The 17,963-nt window shown below is 37.6% G+C and overlaps 2 protein-coding genes across 2 annotated transcripts in view; both read right to left on the bottom strand.

Annotated features, from left to right (window-relative positions):
• The window catches only part of ca4c (carbonic anhydrase IV c), a 6,336-nt gene extending 4,100 nt beyond the window's left edge, over positions 1–2,236 (bottom strand). The window contains exon 1 of the mRNA XM_035667125.1: positions 2,120–2,236. Coding sequence (XP_035523018.1) covers positions 2,120–2,174 — 55 coding nt within the window. The 5' untranslated portion in view covers positions 2,175–2,236. The remainder of the gene's footprint in view (positions 1–2,119) is intronic.
• A 1,202-nt stretch (positions 2,237–3,438) lies between these two features.
• aldh3a2b (aldehyde dehydrogenase 3 family, member A2b) lies at positions 3,439–14,634 on the bottom strand. Its single transcript, XM_035667171.1, has 11 exons — positions 14,500–14,634; positions 12,283–12,445; positions 10,925–11,156; positions 8,596–8,681; positions 7,936–8,144; positions 7,676–7,793; positions 7,315–7,456; positions 6,990–7,156; positions 6,498–6,597; positions 5,650–5,888; positions 3,439–4,381 (listed from the first exon to the last, which is right to left on the bottom strand). Exons 2-11 carry the CDS (start codon positions 12,442–12,444, stop codon positions 4,367–4,369), a joined length of 1,470 nt encoding a protein of 489 aa, XP_035523064.1. The 5' UTR covers position 12,445; positions 14,500–14,634; the 3' UTR covers positions 3,439–4,366.
• Between the last annotated feature and the right edge of the window lie 3,329 nt (positions 14,635–17,963).

The raw sequence follows: 17,963 nt of genomic DNA on the forward strand, positions 1-17,963 counted from the left end.
TTTTCCTTGTTTCTCACTGTTAGCACTCAAAAAGTGTTAAATATATAGTTAAAAAAGAAGTAAAGTAGTTTAGTTAAAGATGTAATAAAGTAAAGATGGCAGCTGTGATCATATACCTGTTAAATTAATGATCACAGTGGAAGCTAAATTGCCTTTACTGACTTACATGCATATTAAAATAAATGGGGAAACGTCACTTGTTATACATCGTTCACAATTAAATGATTTCAGTTAAAGTTGTCTTTTAATGATTCCTATTATTATAATTATATCTGAACCAAGCACAGTGAGTTATAGATAAAGAGGTACAGACTTTATTTTTAATCTTTCAGACAAGCGAGTTGTGCTTACACTGATTGCATTCAGTGTAAAGTAGATCGCTGGCTCAGAAAACCATTATCTAACTTCTTAACTGCCTCTACGCCGCTGCATTAAAACGTGTCCATCCAACAGGTGTTGATGAAGTCATTTAGTCTTGCTGTGGTTGTGTATTGTATTGCTGATGTGAATGAAACTCCAGTGTCTGACTCCGTGGTGGGAATGAAGGGCGCTATAGAGAACCATTTAGCTAATATAGGAACACAGATTAACCCCGCTGCCTCCCATAATGCCATTCTTTGAAAGGGGACAACAGTTCTCACCAACTGAGAACAATGCACAGGTTGGCTTTACTCCACCTGGCTCATACACCTGTGCCAAACTGAGCAGTGCAGAAAAGTCACACCTAAGACAATCCACTATAAATCCACCAGCTTTCATTTTTTTAAATTTTAAATTATTTTATTTTCCTTTTTATTATAATTAAATAATGTTTTCTAATGAAGCAGCAACCTAGAGATTCATTGATTTATGTCATTGGTTAGGTCACAGCCTTTTTTATAAGCCAGCAGTGTGTGGTGGCTAATGTTAGCTTACTTTATATAGATATTTCTGTGTAAGTTTTATGACTTTAAGACTCGTCTCTTGTGAAAGTAGCTGCCTTTTGATAAAAGTTTCATGGTCTCACTTTAAAGGGCCAGCGTGCGGGATTCTGTGGCATCTAGCGGTGAAGTTGCAGACTGCGACCATTTGAAAATAGTGTGTAGGAGAAACTATGGCGCCCATGAAACTTGTGAAAAACACCAAAAAGCCCATTCTAGAGCCAGTGTTTGGTTTGTCCGTTCTCAGCTACTGTAGAAATATGGCGGTTCAACATGGCGGACTCCATTGAAGAGGAGCCACTGTAGATAAAAACTGCTCATTCTTAGGTAACAAAAACACAACAATTCTTATTTTCAGGTGATTATAAAACTAATGAAAAACTACCTATGAATATTAAATACCATGTCTGCCAATAGATCCTCTTAAATGTTCCACACTGGACCTTCAAAACAAAGCAAAGTCTACTTGAAACTAGAGCTTCAGAACAAAGATTAGTCAACTAATAGATGAGCTGATGGACAGAAATGTATTTATCTTACATTATAGTAAATTAAATGTTTTGGGGCTTGTTGCTCTGACCAAACAATTAATTAATAATAATTAATAATGTCACTTTGAGCTATGTAGTTTTTTCCCACTGGCATTCACGGATGTTTTTCACTGTTTTCTGATGTTTTCTACACTGAAAGTCAATCCATTAATTTAGAAAAATAATCAGCTGAGTACTAATGGTAATGAAAATAATAATTAGTTGCAGCCTTAAAACCCCTTATCATTGGTTTATGTGTCTTCATACCTTTGCAGAGGTCAGATTTACATGAAAAGTGAGAATTAAAGTAAAAAATAAACATATCTTTGTGTTGCAGAAAGTTTTTTTCTGCTTTTCAACCATTATTTATTTTGTAATCCTCACTCCTGTCTCAACCCAGATTGAGAACCACTGCCATTAATAAAGTTATGCAGCTGTAAGTGTTTTTTAAGTAGCTGTAACCTGTCTCAATGAAATGCTGCAACAACTCTCTTCAGTATATTTTAAATAGCCGCAAACTTGACAACAGGACATTTTTAATGTAATGCTGAAATAAAATAAAATAAAATAAAATGAAATAAAATGAATATAAAACAATGTGTGCCCCAAGAATATCTTCTGAATGCAGTTTTAATTTTTCTAGTATGTTTGAGTGAGTGTGTGTCCTACCTGTGCACTGAGTGAGGAGAGAAAGCAGAGTCAGGAGGTAGACAGAAAAATCCATGATTAGGACAGAGACCAGAGAAGATCCTGAGAGACTAATCTCAGCTGCCTTCACATACTGGCTCTGAGCTGCATTTGAGGGTGGGAGGGAGACGGTCATGAGTATGACAAAAGGTAAGGTGAGTGTGTGTGTGTGTGTGTCTGTGTGTGAGCGTGTAGAGCTAAAAAAAAAGTCACTTTGAGAAAATACCCTCAGTTGTCAGCTTTTTTAACGAAGAAAGACTGACACCTGGTGACAAAATCAGATACTGTGGTGTTATTTCCTGTTATTTGTGCGTTATCTCTAACTGGAAGCAGCCTCTGCCTCCTTCATCAGACTAAAAGCTGTGTCACAATTACAGAAATGCAAGTCCAAACCAGATTGTGGCGCATTCCCCAAATTAAAAGGGGAACTCTGTCTATTTTACACATCAAAGTATGCTACCCTAAAGTCTTGGTTAGTACTGCTGCATATGTGAAAAATAAGCTGTATAAGATCTTTTGTCGCTCCAGAGGGAGCTGTTGGAAGCCTCAAGTGATGTCACTTGAGTCAGCAGTAATGGTAGTGTCCTGGTTTAAACAATGGTTGTAGTGCAATATAATATATATATAATAATGAATTGAAAACATGATGGTAGGCCTTTTTCATAGAATATATTTTAACATGTCACAGTGGGAATCATTGGCTGAATCCCATTAAGCTGCTTCGCTGTCAGAACCCTGGTATTGTGCATACAGAGACACTTGAATAGGACAGAGCCATTGTTAGTGTTATTACTAACACCTGAGTACCTGCGAAAGATCTATTTCCTCTGATTATCAGACTAGTATTTTGCATGTTAGCTCACTGTAAAGGTTTTCTGGGACTGAGGCATCAATGATGTTATTAAATACACCTTTTACTTTTTTCTGCTACGACAACACAAGCTGTGAAAAACAGCGATTGTTGTGTGTGGTGGGGAAAATAGAATGGAAATGGAGGGGCAATGATGATCGGACAGCTCATGAACATCATGGAAGGCAAAACATAAAGTCACATGTTTAAAAAACATGTTGCTTTCTGGATATAAAATGGTCTGCACTGTTGTAGTAGTTAAAAACAGAAATACATTGTTGTCTTGTACACTAACTGTCAAAATGATGAGGATTAGTCATAATTATGTATATTTGACAGTCTGATAGAGGCCACGATTAGCACAAAGTTAGAAAACAAACTCAGACATAATAAATATATATAATATTGAAATACTACATCATGAAAATTGAATAACCATGTCACAAATGGATACATGTATAAATATATTTATTTGAATATTAATCCAATATAGAAATACATGTATTTATTCAACTATTAATTACCAACATTTAGCAACTATTGTTGTTTAAAGATTATTAAACAACTGACGAGGCTGTTTAAATTTGTTACAGGCTTTTGGTGTTTTAAGAAAATTAAATAAAAAAACATCCTTAACATTATCCTGTCTGATTCTGACAGACTGTAGTCTACTTACGGACGGACTGAAAACCCCCATGAATGAACATTGAAGTCTCAAAGACAGACTGACTGACATAATATCTTCATCTCTACCGTCAAACTCACACTGGACAGAAATTATCAAGCAACTTCAGGTTGAACGTTGAGTTAATGGCTTATCTGTTACTGAAATGGAATGGACACAAAATAAACTGTAGGTAACTCCTACGAAACAATAACAACAATTTCACTGTGACAAGAAATTGCATTACATTTGTTAAACTTTACTAACTTTTCAGTGAACATTGTTAGCAAATGCTACAATTATTGTTCAAATCACAGTAAAAAAAAGAAACTCACATTGTACTGTCAGTCTTATAGCAATGTTACACATTTTGTTCCTTCATTTAAAATTATTTAGTGTATTTATCATATATATATATATATTGACTATATATTAGGTATGCAAACCTGGTCTAACGGGTTAAAATGGAACGTAGTAATGCTGAACACAAATGGAAGAGCCACACTGTACCTTCATACCTTCGATTACGTTCATTAAAATAAGAAGCGAGCTACGTGAAACGTCTGACATCGTTACTGAGATTAAGGCAACTACCTGAACATTTCCTGTATTACAGCAGAGCAGGTGCTGATCTGATTCCTATACGATATATATTCTTCTCTCTGGTCCTGAGGGTCAAGGAAACAGCAGGCTTGTTGGGAGCAGCGGGATGTCTTCAAAGGAGATATCTCTGAAAAAAAAAAAGATGTCCTTCAGTTTAGAGGCCAATGAGTTAATCACTTTTCTTTAATCAACTGCTGCAGGAATGAGTCCTTAAACCCAGAAATGAGTTCAAGTCCATGGGTTTTTGGTTACATGCCTGAAATAAAGTCTGTGGTCAACAAAAGCTTAAAAGAGTTCCATGTTTTGTTGTCAGTTTATCCCTTCTGGGCTACTGTAGAAACATGGGGGTTGAACATGGTGGCTGACTTCATTAAAGGCTCATTCTAAGGTTTAATTTTATTGAATTTAGTGTGCAATACCTCTTTAAATCTTAGTGGTGGTGAGGTTGAAGTCATGCGAGCGTGGTGTAGTTCATTTATATATTTTTATATCTATATAACTTTAGATTTTTACTTCTGCCGATTGCATTTACGGTTTAAAAACAATAAACGTGATGATTTTCTGGCTTAACAAAACATGCAAGTATCACAAACTTTTGTTCTTTTCTGCAATAACCCAATAACCTTTTGTTGGTGGAACCAGGGAGATGCTAACTGGCCTACAAAAACATCCTACAACATCATCCCTGCAGCACCTTATGACTGACAAGTATCTCACAGGTAAACTGTAACATTTTCGCCCCCTGGTGGTGCTTTAGAGCAGTGTGTTGATGAGTGGGCCCCTCTCCTGTTTGAGGTGTTATGATGTGCATTTCTGCCAACTTTAAAGGGCAGTAATGCACATTGACAGTTGCTGGAAATGAAATGGGCCATAAAAGGAAACATTGCACCAAAAGGACACAACAAATTAAAGTAAACAAACAAACAAGAGATCAGTGTGGTCAGTGTTTTTTTTTTAAAAGGATTTTCATTATGATTTGTGTCGGATAATGGTTTATTATTATTTATTATATGTTTTTTATGGTTATTAAGAAGTATTACTTATTTGTATTAATGAATAAAACTTAAGTTTATTATGAAGAAAGTGTGATTTCTAATTTCTTGTTGTGTATTAATGTCTGTTGACAAGAATTTGTTTTTCTTCCGATTGTATTTGTATGTTAATTTAATGAGATGAGCTTTGTTGTGTGTGTTGTGTTTATGTGGTTACAGTGTGTAAAGCTGTGTGTAAAGCTGTCTGTATAAGTGTGTGTATAACTGTGTGTGTGGTGGAGTCCAGGAAGAATAACCAGTGCTTGTGCTGGTGCTAATGGGCATCCTAATAAAGAATAAACAACTAGCCGAACATTTCTATTTGGCTATTTGAGTGGCGTTTCTCTCGTCCTCTGCAACTCACGTGTAGCACCACAGCAGCCACTACAGCCATGACGGCTAAGAGCGCCATCCGTCCAATCCAGCCCAGGTCTATGTTCTTTAGGATGAAGAAGCGTGCCCAGCCCAGCTTCTTGAGTGTGTGAGGTGGGTACCGCATGCTGTTCACACCCTCCATTTCCAGCTTTTTAAAGAGACAACCACGCAGGTGGCTCAGCTGGTCAAAGCTGAACTTGCCGTGGTAGCAACCCATACCACTGTTTCCTGTACAGAGAAAACAGACAAAGGTAGTTTAATTGTGTTAACAAATAATGGCCTCTAGTTTGATGGAGAGTCAAAAAAACCCCTGAAAGCAGAGACAGTTAAGTTAAAATAGACACTGTAAAAAGTAGTAGTAGTTTTAAGTATTATAGAGGTTACTCTGCTTCATCTGAGCATCAACTCTAAAATCTCTGATGTCAGCGTTTTCTTGACCACACAAACAAGGAAGAGATTTTAAACAGTTGGATTACTACATTTTAGTAGTTGAACACTGACAAAAAATGAAAACTAAATATATATTAACCGTGATGGATTCATTATTTCCTAGCATTCGAAATTAAGGATGTCCCATTGTCCCAACTTTGAAAATAACACCTGGGACACAAAGATATAGTATCTGGGACAATTCTGGGAAAGTAGAGAAAGATTAATACACTATATTCACTATGTAGAATGAAAAAAAACTCTCCAATTTTGGCCAATGGTTGTCTGATTGATTGATTTGTTCAAGCAAAACCTATGCAGCACTGTCTTCTTGCCACTGAGTGAGTGAACAGATGAGTTCACCAATGAATGAGAAAGTAAAGGAGGCTTTTGTTTGTGTGTACTCACCGACTCCTCCGAAAGGCAGAGAGCTGACAGAATAGTGCACAAGGCAGTCGTTGGCCAGCAGTCCTCCACTGGACGTCGCATCTGTCATTCTCTGTATTACCTTTTAGAGAAAATACAACAATGTCAGGCCCATGAGTCTGAATCTACATAGTGTACATATTTTAGTTTAATGTATGTTTAATGTATGTTTTGTATTTTGTATGCCTACTGGATCCTTGAATTTCCCTCGGGAGAAATAAACGGATTCGTATCTATTCTAATCCTATCCTATCTATCTATCTATCTATTCTATCTATCATATCTATCTATTCGATCCTTCTATCGTATCTTATCTATCTATCTATCTACATGTAGACGTCTGCATGTGTGTAATGTCTGTCTATATAGCACTACAAGGCACAAGGCAATTTTAAGATTCATTAAAAATATAAACACATTAAAAAGAGGACACTACTAGTAGAATTAGACATTTAATCCTCTGCTGTTAGATACCTTTTTGTCTTGTGAGAAGACGTAGAGGGCCAGAGGTTTCTCTCTCTTATTGATGAACTGGATTGCTTCGTCCAGGCCGCTGACCGACACGATGGGAAGCAGAGGTCCAAATATCTCCTCCTGCATCACCTTCGCCTCTGGCTTCACGTCCCGCAGAACTGTGGGGGCTAAACACAACGCAGGAACACTGTTTATCACATGTATTTTTTTTAAATATACTTGCATGAATGTAAACCATATAAAACAAGCTCCCATTAAAAAGCTTTTTGAGACACCCGAGTCACATATTCAGGTAAATAAATCCTCATGCTGTCCGAAGTATTACCCAGGTAGCAGTCTGACTCGTCATTGTCTCCTCCCACAGCGATGGTGCTGTCTTCCACCATGGCCATTATCCTCTTGAAGTGGCGCTGGTTGATGATGCGTCCGTAGTCAGGACAGGTCTTTGGGTCATCTGTGTAGAACTCCTGGCAGCGAAAAAACAATCACATGACCACACAAATATTCTTAAAGTCAGAGATTGTGTTGGTACACTACAACATGAGGCTCTCAGGACATTCTGACATTGCAGGTTATCAAAGTTTTTTTTATCATTTTGGGGTCTTTGATAATTAATCTTTTGGACAGAATCACCTATTTTTTGTAGTTTAAAACTGAAAAAATGAATCATTACTGGTCTTCTGTACCTTAATGGACTTCTTGACCTCTTCGATGACCCGGTCCTGGATGCTGGGCTCACAAAGGATGTAGTCTGGGGCAATGCAGGTCTGACCACAGTTAGTGTACTTTCCCCAGGTAACACGCCTACAAAGTAGTGGAATAGTTAACAGGAGCGTCTCAGGAAGGAATAACGACAGTTTAGGAAAGACTAGATAGAAAACAAAGAAATAAAAATGCTATAAAAATAAAGGAGAAAAGCCAAATGGTGTTAAACCATCGTTCTGACCTGCAGGCTATGCTTATGTCACAGTTCTTGTCAATGTAGCAGGGGCTCTTGCCACCCAGCTCCAGGGTGACGGGCGTCAGGTGTTTGGCAGCAGCCTCCATGATCAGTTTGCCCACCATGCTGTTGCCGGTGTAGAAGATGTGATCGAACCTCTGGCGCAGCAGCTCCTGGGTCTCTGGCACTCCTCCGGTTATTACAGGGTAAAGCTCCTGACACACAGGGTAGAAACACACATTCACTTATCACAAAGCAGCACAAAGTACATGAAGCAGTGTCTGAAAATGGGCTTTAAAGTATTTGGATGCTCATTTTATTACAATTTAATTTAGGTATGTTTTTGGTAGATAATTTCTTCACCTGTTTGTATGCAAGGTTGTCCATGGAAAGTTAATATACTATATTAGTGCAGTATTTGTATTTTATAGGATAAACTTATGAGCCTAAAATGAAAGCATTACAGCCTTTCTATCTGTTTTTACAGTTGCCGTCCAACCCATTTCTCAACCTCACTGCTTTTGTTACTGCACTTTGCCTTTGTAGGGCAGTGTTGTTTGCTTAAGAAACAGTAGTCTTACATTTCATGAACAACAGCAGTGTCTTGTTTCACTGTCAAGAACCCTCAGATACATACTGTGTGGATGTTATGAGACCCATCCTTACTTTGTCGATGTAAAGCGGCAGCAGTTGCTCCATGGCCTTTGCCGTGTGAGCACTGACCTCAGAGGGCTTGACCACCGCTGCATTACCTGAAAAATAGCAAAAGCAGAAAATAGAATAACAAATATTATTATACATGTAGAATTATTTATTGTTATGGCACTGGTGTGGTCTCATACATGTGCAGGTAAAATCTTAGTCTTTTATGATTAGCAACTCCTGTAGTGATGTGAGTGCGTGAAAAATTGGGGGAATCAAACATTAGAGGAAGACTAACCAGAGCCTAAAATTGGTCTTGAATAAAGTTTAATGTATTTCTATAGCCTCCATCATAAAGTTCAAAGTTCAGTTATTTATGCATTAGTTGTTCTTCTAGTGTAAAACTACACCTGTCGTTTGTTTTCCAGTGGGGCAATATTTGTTTTTTTTTTAATGATGAAATTTTAATATATTTGCATTTTAGGCTATCATTTGGTACCTGCCCTTTCCTCTTTTTAAACAGACTCACTACTTACTAGTTTATAGGCTGTTAATGTCTATGTAAAGCATGTAAATCTAATATTCATTCTCTTTTAGCTCTGTTTTTGTCTCTTTGGCTCTTGAGCTGCTAAATGTTCGCCAGCTAGTCTCTAACTGTGTCTGTTTACCATTACTGAGGCAGGTAGTGTATATATAAGGCTTCTGGTTTACATGAGAACATATGTATTACCTGCTTATTACATAGACTACGTCAGTGGTTTATATCTGAGATCTGTCAGTGTATTTGTCCTGAAATTAAAGCATTTTACTTCACCTCAGACAAAATTTCCATACATACAAGAATTGTGTTTTTGTGAGAAGTAACTTTTGCCCCCTCAGTGACTCTTTATGCTGTTGTATGTTGATTATTAAACAGATGCTACAACTGGCCAACTTTTTTAGAAGTTACACTGTGATTTTTTTCTCTACAAAATGCTCATCTCAGTATTAGAGGAACTGCATTTTATTTCTGCAACTTCTAATATACCTTTTCACCATGCTGAGATACAGTGTTTTATTAATTAAAATAAACTGATTTTCATCAATAGCTGTCAGAAAGTGGTGCATGAGGACACACACGCATACACATTTTTTTATGGACCTGAAACTGTATTTAAGGGTTAAAGAGTTATTACACAGCAAGCATCTATAGTAACTCTGACCTGAATTTTTATTTTGATGATCGGTATCATGTATCAGCCAATGAATCAAGAGAAAAGACTTGTGACCTGCAGGGCTGATATGACTGTCAGTGTAAGAGCTGATAATTGTGGAGCAAAGGATAAAGGATAAAGTCCAGACTGTACAAACACTGCACTGCACGGGCTGCAGCCTGTCAGGATTTAAAAGTCCCTCAGCTATAAACACGCTTTGTTTCGAATGAAATACAAATGAGCTGCTGACCTGCAACAGCTCTCATAGCACTAATATGTAAACCTATGACTGGGGACAAGTAACAAACAAAAGATTCAAGCAAATAAAAGCATCAGACAAAGAGAGTTAAAAATACTGCTGTGTCATGCTAAACAGCCACAAGCAAACACTCCACACTGAGGTTTGCATCACAAAGCGATCAGAGCCGAGACAAAACACTCGGTTCAGAGCCTCCATACAAGTGCAAGGCGGATGTTTGAGGGTAGCTTTTGAGAGCAACATAAATTATTCATGACTTCTTATCTTGGAGCTGAGTTTAACTTTGCTCTTCATTCACTGATAGGAACAACGCACAGAGTTGAGACGTGTATATTCACGTGTGTAAACAAGGACACAATATATATGATATGATACACGATCACCTGCATGGGAGAAATTACATATGCACATTTTTTTTTATTACAAATCTATGGCTAATCTTTTTACTCTCTCATGACTGTGGTAGAGTTCACAGGGTGGCCTTTGACCCATTAATCACCAGCTAGCAGAGAGTAAAGAATGCTTGGTGAAACTTAGATAAAAAAAAGGAACTTGTGTGGTTATGATCACAAGACAAGGAAACAGAACAGGACTGAAAAATAAAAGACTAAATATACACTCAAAAAATAAGACATAGTTGTGATTTCTGCATGTTTGTTATTCTGAAATCGACTGTCTGGACAAAGGACACAAACTGTTTGTCAGTGTTTCAAAATTCAACCGGTGGTGTCTGAGATTTTATGCAGGACGAGTGCCCAGACAGATCCCTTCTCAAAGTTCATCACAGGGGAAAATTGCAATGTAATCAGATACAAATGTGATCGCTGACCTCATTACATCACACACATGCTGCCCTTCAACCCCACCCCACCCCCCACAGACACACAGCATGCTACCATACCAGCGGCGATGGCTCCAATGAGCGGCTGGATGGTGACCGCCCAGGGGTAGTTCCAGGCCCCGATGATAAGCACCACTCCCAGCGGCTGTGGCTGGATGTAGACGGTGTCCGCGATGGTCATCACGTTCTTCTCCACCGGCCGAGGGGCTGCCCAATCCTTCAGCTTCTTGATTGCCTGGCTGATCTCCCCCTCCAGGCCCAGAGTCTCATACAGCTGGGTCCCCACCTCGCTCTGGGGATGAAGACAATGACATTAGACTCATAGCTGATGTTGTATTTGTTTTTATCCTTTTTCACTGTGTGATTTTACTATAAAGTATATAGTACATAGTACATATATAATACCTTCCTTTGTGGAAATCTTAATATGTCTCTACCCTCTACTTCATTAGTATTTGCATCTCACATCAACTTGTTTCTGATCACTTTGTCAGCTTTCTGAAAGTATTTTATCTTTATACTTCAGTGAACATGCGTTTTTCTACTCTCTCATTTCCAAAGCTAACAACAGGGCAAAACAGAAAGCTCTGCCGCTGTCTTTGAGACAGCGGCACAAGCAATAATGTCCCTTGGAAATGCAGAGCTAATAGCCTGTAGATGATTTGCACAAACTAAGAAATACAAGCCTGAACCAACAGCCTCAGAACTGACTCTGACCCAAGTTTTTGTTCAGTTTGAGACTCTTGAGCTTGTTGGAGACCAGAGGACTGTACTATTAAGGGAGTTGAACCTACTCGAAGTATTATGGGTTATCATGGAAAGTCCGGGTTGACAAACTCTGACTGTCTACACTGGTGTTAACAGTAATATGATTAAGATGTTAGTTGAGTCTGTGTCAACTTAATCTAAGGTTTTTCACTCACTATAGTAGGAGCCAACAACGACAGGGAGGCAGAGTAAATTCATAAGTAACATAACAATGATCGTGTCGTAGGTTCTCTGTTTTGCTCTCAAATCTAAAATAACCTGTTAATTAATTAAGAAAGTGAGCCTGAAAAGTTATCCTGGAGGAAACATGTACAGTGTATTTGATCTTTATAACCATTAAACTGGGACAGATACTGAATTCACTCAGATGAGAATCAATATATTTCATAGAAACATCATCGGGGTAAACTAGAGGATTTTGATGTGTGCAAACATCTTCCAAATGTGCCGGTATTTTTCTTTACCTCCACAAGATTGTGGGCAGAGGAGAGAAGGTTTATAAAGTAACAACCACAAAGACAACATGCTCGGCGCGGTGAAGACATGGAGAGTAAATTGCCATGACAACATACCTCGGGTAAAACCTATGTACTACTTTTGTAGTACGAGTTAACCTGGAAGTTACACCTGAAGAACTGCTCAGTACTCACCTTATTGAGGTCTTTCTTGATGGCATCTGCAATCTCTTTCTGCTTCTCAGTGAATAACCGCTGCAGGTTCTTCAGCTGGTAGATCCGGTAATCTAACGATTTGGACCTGCCTGTTTCAAAGGCTTTCCTGGCACAAGCCACTGCCTGCTCTTCCCGGGACATCCTGTGAAAAAAATGATAGTTTTAGTTTCAGTCTGCTGTCCTGGCTGCATCCATAAGAGTAATTTTACTATCATAAACCAGAAACCAGAAAATGTATATTTCAGAAGCTGGATGCTGAATTTCTTTCTATAAAATGACTCAAAACAATTATTGATTATCAAAACGAGTTGCTGATTATTTTTCTGTTTGACCAGTCAATTAATTGACTTAATTGTTGCAGCTATTATCTAAAATAATAATTCAATAATGTAACATTGACACATCCTGTCATACATTTACTTCATGACTTTTTAATTCTTGATTCTCTCGTCGTCCCAGAGACAGTTAAAAATAGCTTGTGCGCTACGTCACATGTGAGTTTACGACACAGAATTTATTTCAGAGAGGTCTCTTCCTCTCCTCTTGTGCCTGGAAACAGTCGGTAGAGTAGGTGTGGTGTGAGGGGGACGTTTGACCTTCTCACCCACTCTTACTCTCCGGATCTCTGGATTCGGGCGTTCCTATCACTTGTAAATATTTACATAGTTAATTTGACCTTTTTTTTCTCACTCTTTATCTCCGGATCAGTGGATTAGGGTGTTCCTAAATATAATATGTACATGAGTAAATATGTACCTACTGTAGTTTTTCTGAGCTTGTAAATGTTTAAATTGTTTGTTTGATGTTCTCCCTCCCTTTGTTAATTTGTTTAAGCTTTCTGTTGTATACCAACATACACAAGTTTGCATTTGTACTGCAGTTTGCAGTTTATGTATTTATTTATCAAACAGCTGGAAATAAACAAGAAACAGTAACTCAACCAATGATTAAAGGAAGGTATAAGTGGAGGGAACAACTGGCAAAACTTTAATGTCGGACCAGAGTGAGATAATCAAGTGACGCAAGTTCCTGAAATAAAGTTAATAAACTATATTAATTATGTAGAATGAATAAAAAACAATGATTGTTAGAGGTCATTGTGTTTACGATTCATTGGCAATTAGTATAGTTGCAGATGGCAACTCCATCGCTTCACCCTTCCTCTCAAAGCACAAAGGAGTCTGTCACTACGTCACATTCAATAAAGGACTACAGAATAACTACAGAAAATTAATTGGCAACTATTTCGTTAATCATTAAAACCATTTGTCATGCAAACCGTATGTGTGTGTGTGAAAATAAGCTGCTTTTCCTTTTAATAATTTGGAGTTTTGGATGGATAAAACAAGCATTGCGAAAGCGTAACTCTGGTACTCTGGTAACAGCATTTTTTCAGTGTTCAGTGTTGCGAAATAAACAATCAATCGATTAATCGACAAAACAATTCGGTCAGATTAATCCATAAAAAAAATCATTAGCCACAGTTCTTTAGAAAAAAGAAAAAAATTACAACAGTAAAATCTTGCTTTTATATTATGAGTAACAATAAAATTCACAGGGGCATTTTCTTTATGCATTAAGTACTTTTAATTAAACAAACATTCTTTAGTTTTACTTAATCAAATATGTGAATACCTCCTCCACTACTGCAAAAAGTAGTCCTATATGAGTGTTTAATAAAAGTAGTCCAGCCAACCAGCAGCCTTCCTCCTCATTATGGATCTTACGGTGCAGTTTAAATGCCCCTCCTGCCTAATGGTACCCTGTTATGTTGCCCTTTTATGTTGTAATAGGAGTGTAATAGGAAACCTCCATGAGAATTACATCCACTGGGTCAGAGTTGAAGGTGCAGTTATGTCATACACACACACTTTATACACATATATCAACACACCGTATGATATCCGGTTGATCCTACCCCCTCAGTGCAGGAGACAATAACGGATATTTAACGTTATAACTCTGTAATTCAACCTTAACTCTTCCACAGTTGTCATTCGATATCTTCCTAATCTGTCACACTGGTTGGTTGGTAGTCTTTAAACCTCTGTTTTTCCTAACAAAGAGCGTTTTTTAGTCCGTCTCCTGACCTTCCCTCAGTGCCGCTGCTCGCTGCAGTCGACCAGCCAGTCAGATCAATCTGATCATGAATCGATAGAGAGAGGAAATACGCAGCCGCTTTACTTTTATTCCTACCTGATAGGTTTTCAGTGGGTTATTTTCTTGAGATCCCTGTTGGTGTTGGTGGTGAGATAACCCGCTGCAGAGGAGCAGAAGAGTGACAGCGACGGAGAAACATAGCTCTCTCTACCGTTAGGTCTCCACCCCCACAGGGGCAGGACCTAACTGCCTGTGGTAAGCTTTTAGCCACTGCTACAAGCGCCACTGCACCGTGGAGGACCAAGAGTTAGACCTGATCATTAAAAAAACATGTTGAGGCAAAATTATAAAAACGTTTATGATAAAAAAGTCATAATTGTGTGATAAAACATATCTAAATTATTAGTGAAAAAGTCAAAATAATGAGTTAAAATGTGAAAATGATGTAATAAAAAAATCTAAATTATTAGTGAAAAAGTCAAAATAATTAGATTAAATTTTGAAATTATTGGGTAAACAGTCATAATCAACGTTATTGTGATAAAAATCACGAAAATAATCAGTTAAAAAGACAAAATAATGAGATTAAACACAATTATGTAATAAAACAATCTCAATTAATAGTTAAAGAGTCAAAATAATAAGATAAAACTTTGAAATTATGAGATAAAAAAATCAAAATTATGTGATGATATGAAATTAAATGATATAATAAAAAATCTAAATTATTAGTTGAAAAGTCTAAATTATGAGATTAGATGTTGAAATTATGCTTATAATTATCTGACTCATAATTATTCCACACATGTTGTACCGACATTCGTGGTCCCCAGTGGATGAACTCTGCCTGTATACTTATCCTGACTTTTCCTCTAGCGCCACCATGAGGTTGACTTATGAGTTTTTTAGTGCGGCCGAGTTAAATGTCTTGACGAGTAATAAATGGATTACCATGAAATTTAAATTTATGACCAAACCTGCAAAACAAATGTGTTTATTAACCGCAGCTTTACTTTGTGTTTGGTGTTAATTAGACATTAAACATTATTACTTATTAACTAAACATGTTAGCATTGTCATTGTGAGCATATTAGCCTGTTAGCATTAGCAATTAACAGAGCTGTGGACTCGAGTCACATGACCTGAGTCAGACTGTAGCCTAGTTGACTCGACAAGATTAAAAAATACTTGTGACTTTAACACCAGTGACTTGTGGCTTCACTTGGATTTGAGCTTTTTGACCTGAAAACTGAAACTTCTTCATGTCCTGACTCTCAAATCCGACAGAATCCAATCAAGTTGCACGAGAGAACCATGAAGAGCTAACGTGTGTTACTGAGCACCAGTTGGAAGACAGTGGACATTGATTTGGTAAAGAGCGCATTGGGACTTGTTTAGGACTAAAAGTTTAGGACTTGTAAAACAGTGACTTGGTCCCACCTCTGGCAATTCACTCAAAGCACTGCTGTTCCTATAGCTTCACAGAGCCACGAGCATGGCTGTGGACTCTTTAGTTTTCTCCATTTAGATCCACCAGAAGGATCAGCTGTGTTCTGCAGCCACATTTGGAGGTTTCATTGCAGGTTTTCTGGTTAGACCTGGACCCAGCTGTCCCAGAACAAACCACTTCTGCATGACGACCCAAAGAGCTCTCCTAACTTCATATTAAACAATTATTTAAAAAAAATAAAATAAAATAATGAGCCATCCTGCAAGACTTTTTTCTAATGTGTTATGGGAACTGTTGCAATGTATCCATCATGAAGAATAATAAGAGTGACTACAATTGCAACGATATCACGTAGGATGAAAAGTATTCAGCTTCCCTCTTTGTGTCTGCTGGAATTAGACACCTCCCAGTGTGTTTGTATCCAACTTCCTTATCAACTGCATGCCAGGTGTTGCCAGGTAAGAACTGTGAGCCTGTAAAGGCGGAGGAATAGAGAGCTACAGATAGTAATGTTCTGACCTTGTTAATAAACATGCACATGTATGTAACAAAGAGTGATAATCGACTATAAGCTGCAATGGGACTAATTTCTCATGTGCGTCTTCCTCAAGTACAGATACATGGAGGCTCGTACAAGCAATAATTCATCCTTTGGAATAAGTGACAAAAACAGATATTGTGTCTGAGTATTAGTATTATAATTGCTCTTTAATCTCACCCTCTAGATTTTCCTGTTCGACACATATAAAAATCAGGAAAGGGAAGAAAAAAGAAATTATCTCTTTGCCTTGAAACTATTTGTAATTGCATTTTGTAAATAAGGCTTTATAATACTAACAAATATTCTCATACTAGTTTTAGGAGCCATTTTCTGATGCTAATACAGTTGTATATGAATCTTTTTATTTCTATTCAAACACTGTTAAAAATACATATATGGTCCTATCTAAATAATTGCTTCATAATACAACAACTGAATTAAAAGAGTGTGTATGATATAATTAATAATGATATAATACACAGTGTTTAATCAGTTCCCTGTTGTGGATTTATCCGTCTTTTATCAGATGCCAGCAGTCACACTTACGCTGTAGATCTCAGCACTGTGTGATACTCTCTCACATAATGATCCGGTTGGATTTTCCTGGAAATCCTGGAATTGAAAGAATATTGTATTTCAGGAGTGAGTATCCCGTCGTCCATCCAGCCTGATCCACATCGAGGCAGTTTTTTTTTTGTGTGTGTGTGTGTTTATTTGCTGTGTTTATCTCCACAGGGACAAGTACCTCAGCATTTCTAGTCGTATGTCCATATGAGCCTTTGTACAAATACCAGAGGTTGTAAAAATACACACATTCCTTACTCAAATAGAAGTACAGACACTAAAAGTGCTCTCCTGGTTTCTCTGAAGGACATTTCTACCAGCTGTTTCTGTGTAAAGCTAACTGAAACTTCCACAGGGTCAAGTCTTCCTCTCCGGTCTGTTACGTCTGTCGTGCGTAATATGCATCGCTCTGATTGGAAGATGTTCAACGATGCAAACATCAGTCCCGACAGTTTTTTTGGGGGATTGTTGCGGCCTAAAATGCCTGATTTCAGTACAGCGAGGAATGTTGCACATTTTTTCATACAATTAATAAAAAATCAAAGCCAACCTTTTCCAGTGAGAATAAAATCGCAGGTAGTTCAGTGACGTATGGCTCAACCTTTCACAATGATTGGTGAAACTAACAGGAAACGTGATTGAAAATTGTGGGAAAGTTGTGCAGGATTCACAGTGATTGGTTGAATTTGCATTAATTGTTTTATAAGCACTTTCTGAAGGAACTGAAAAACAAATAATAATCAATAACTCCCCGCAAATGCATTAAAACTAAATAATGAACATGTTTTAAAAGTGGAGGGACTAAAAGTAAAAAGTTGTCAGAAAGATAAATACTCAAGAAGAGTACAGATACCTGAAAAAACCACCAAAGTAACGCAGTATTTGTACTTTTCACTGATGGTTTTTTGCAGAAGGTCAAAAAATCTTCTGGATACAGAAAAGTGAAGTGAAAAGCTCAGAGAAAACAAATGAGCCCCACTGTCCCAAACAGAGTAACCCTAACTC

Source organism: Morone saxatilis, unplaced genomic scaffold, assembly GCF_004916995.1.
Source record: "Morone saxatilis isolate NCDOM2014 unplaced genomic scaffold, NCSU_SB_2.0 Contig20, whole genome shotgun sequence".
NCBI classification, from domain to species: Eukaryota; Metazoa; Chordata; class Actinopteri; family Moronidae; genus Morone; species Morone saxatilis.

Bases quoted from the DNA above. Each gene is read 5' to 3' on its own strand.
- aldh3a2b (XM_035667171.1), bottom strand. From the start codon at position 12,444: ATGTCCCGGGAAGAGCAGGCAGTGGCTTGTGCCAGGAAAGCCTTTGAA. The intron at 8,145-8,595 runs GTAAGGATGGGT...CCTGTGTGTCAG, and splicing joins TGCCGCTTTACATCGACAAA to GAGCTTTACCCTGTAATAAC. The intron at 5,889-6,497 runs GTGAGTACACAC...TTCTCTGTACAG, and splicing joins TCTGCCTTTCGGAGGAGTCG to GAAACAGTGGTATGGGTTGC.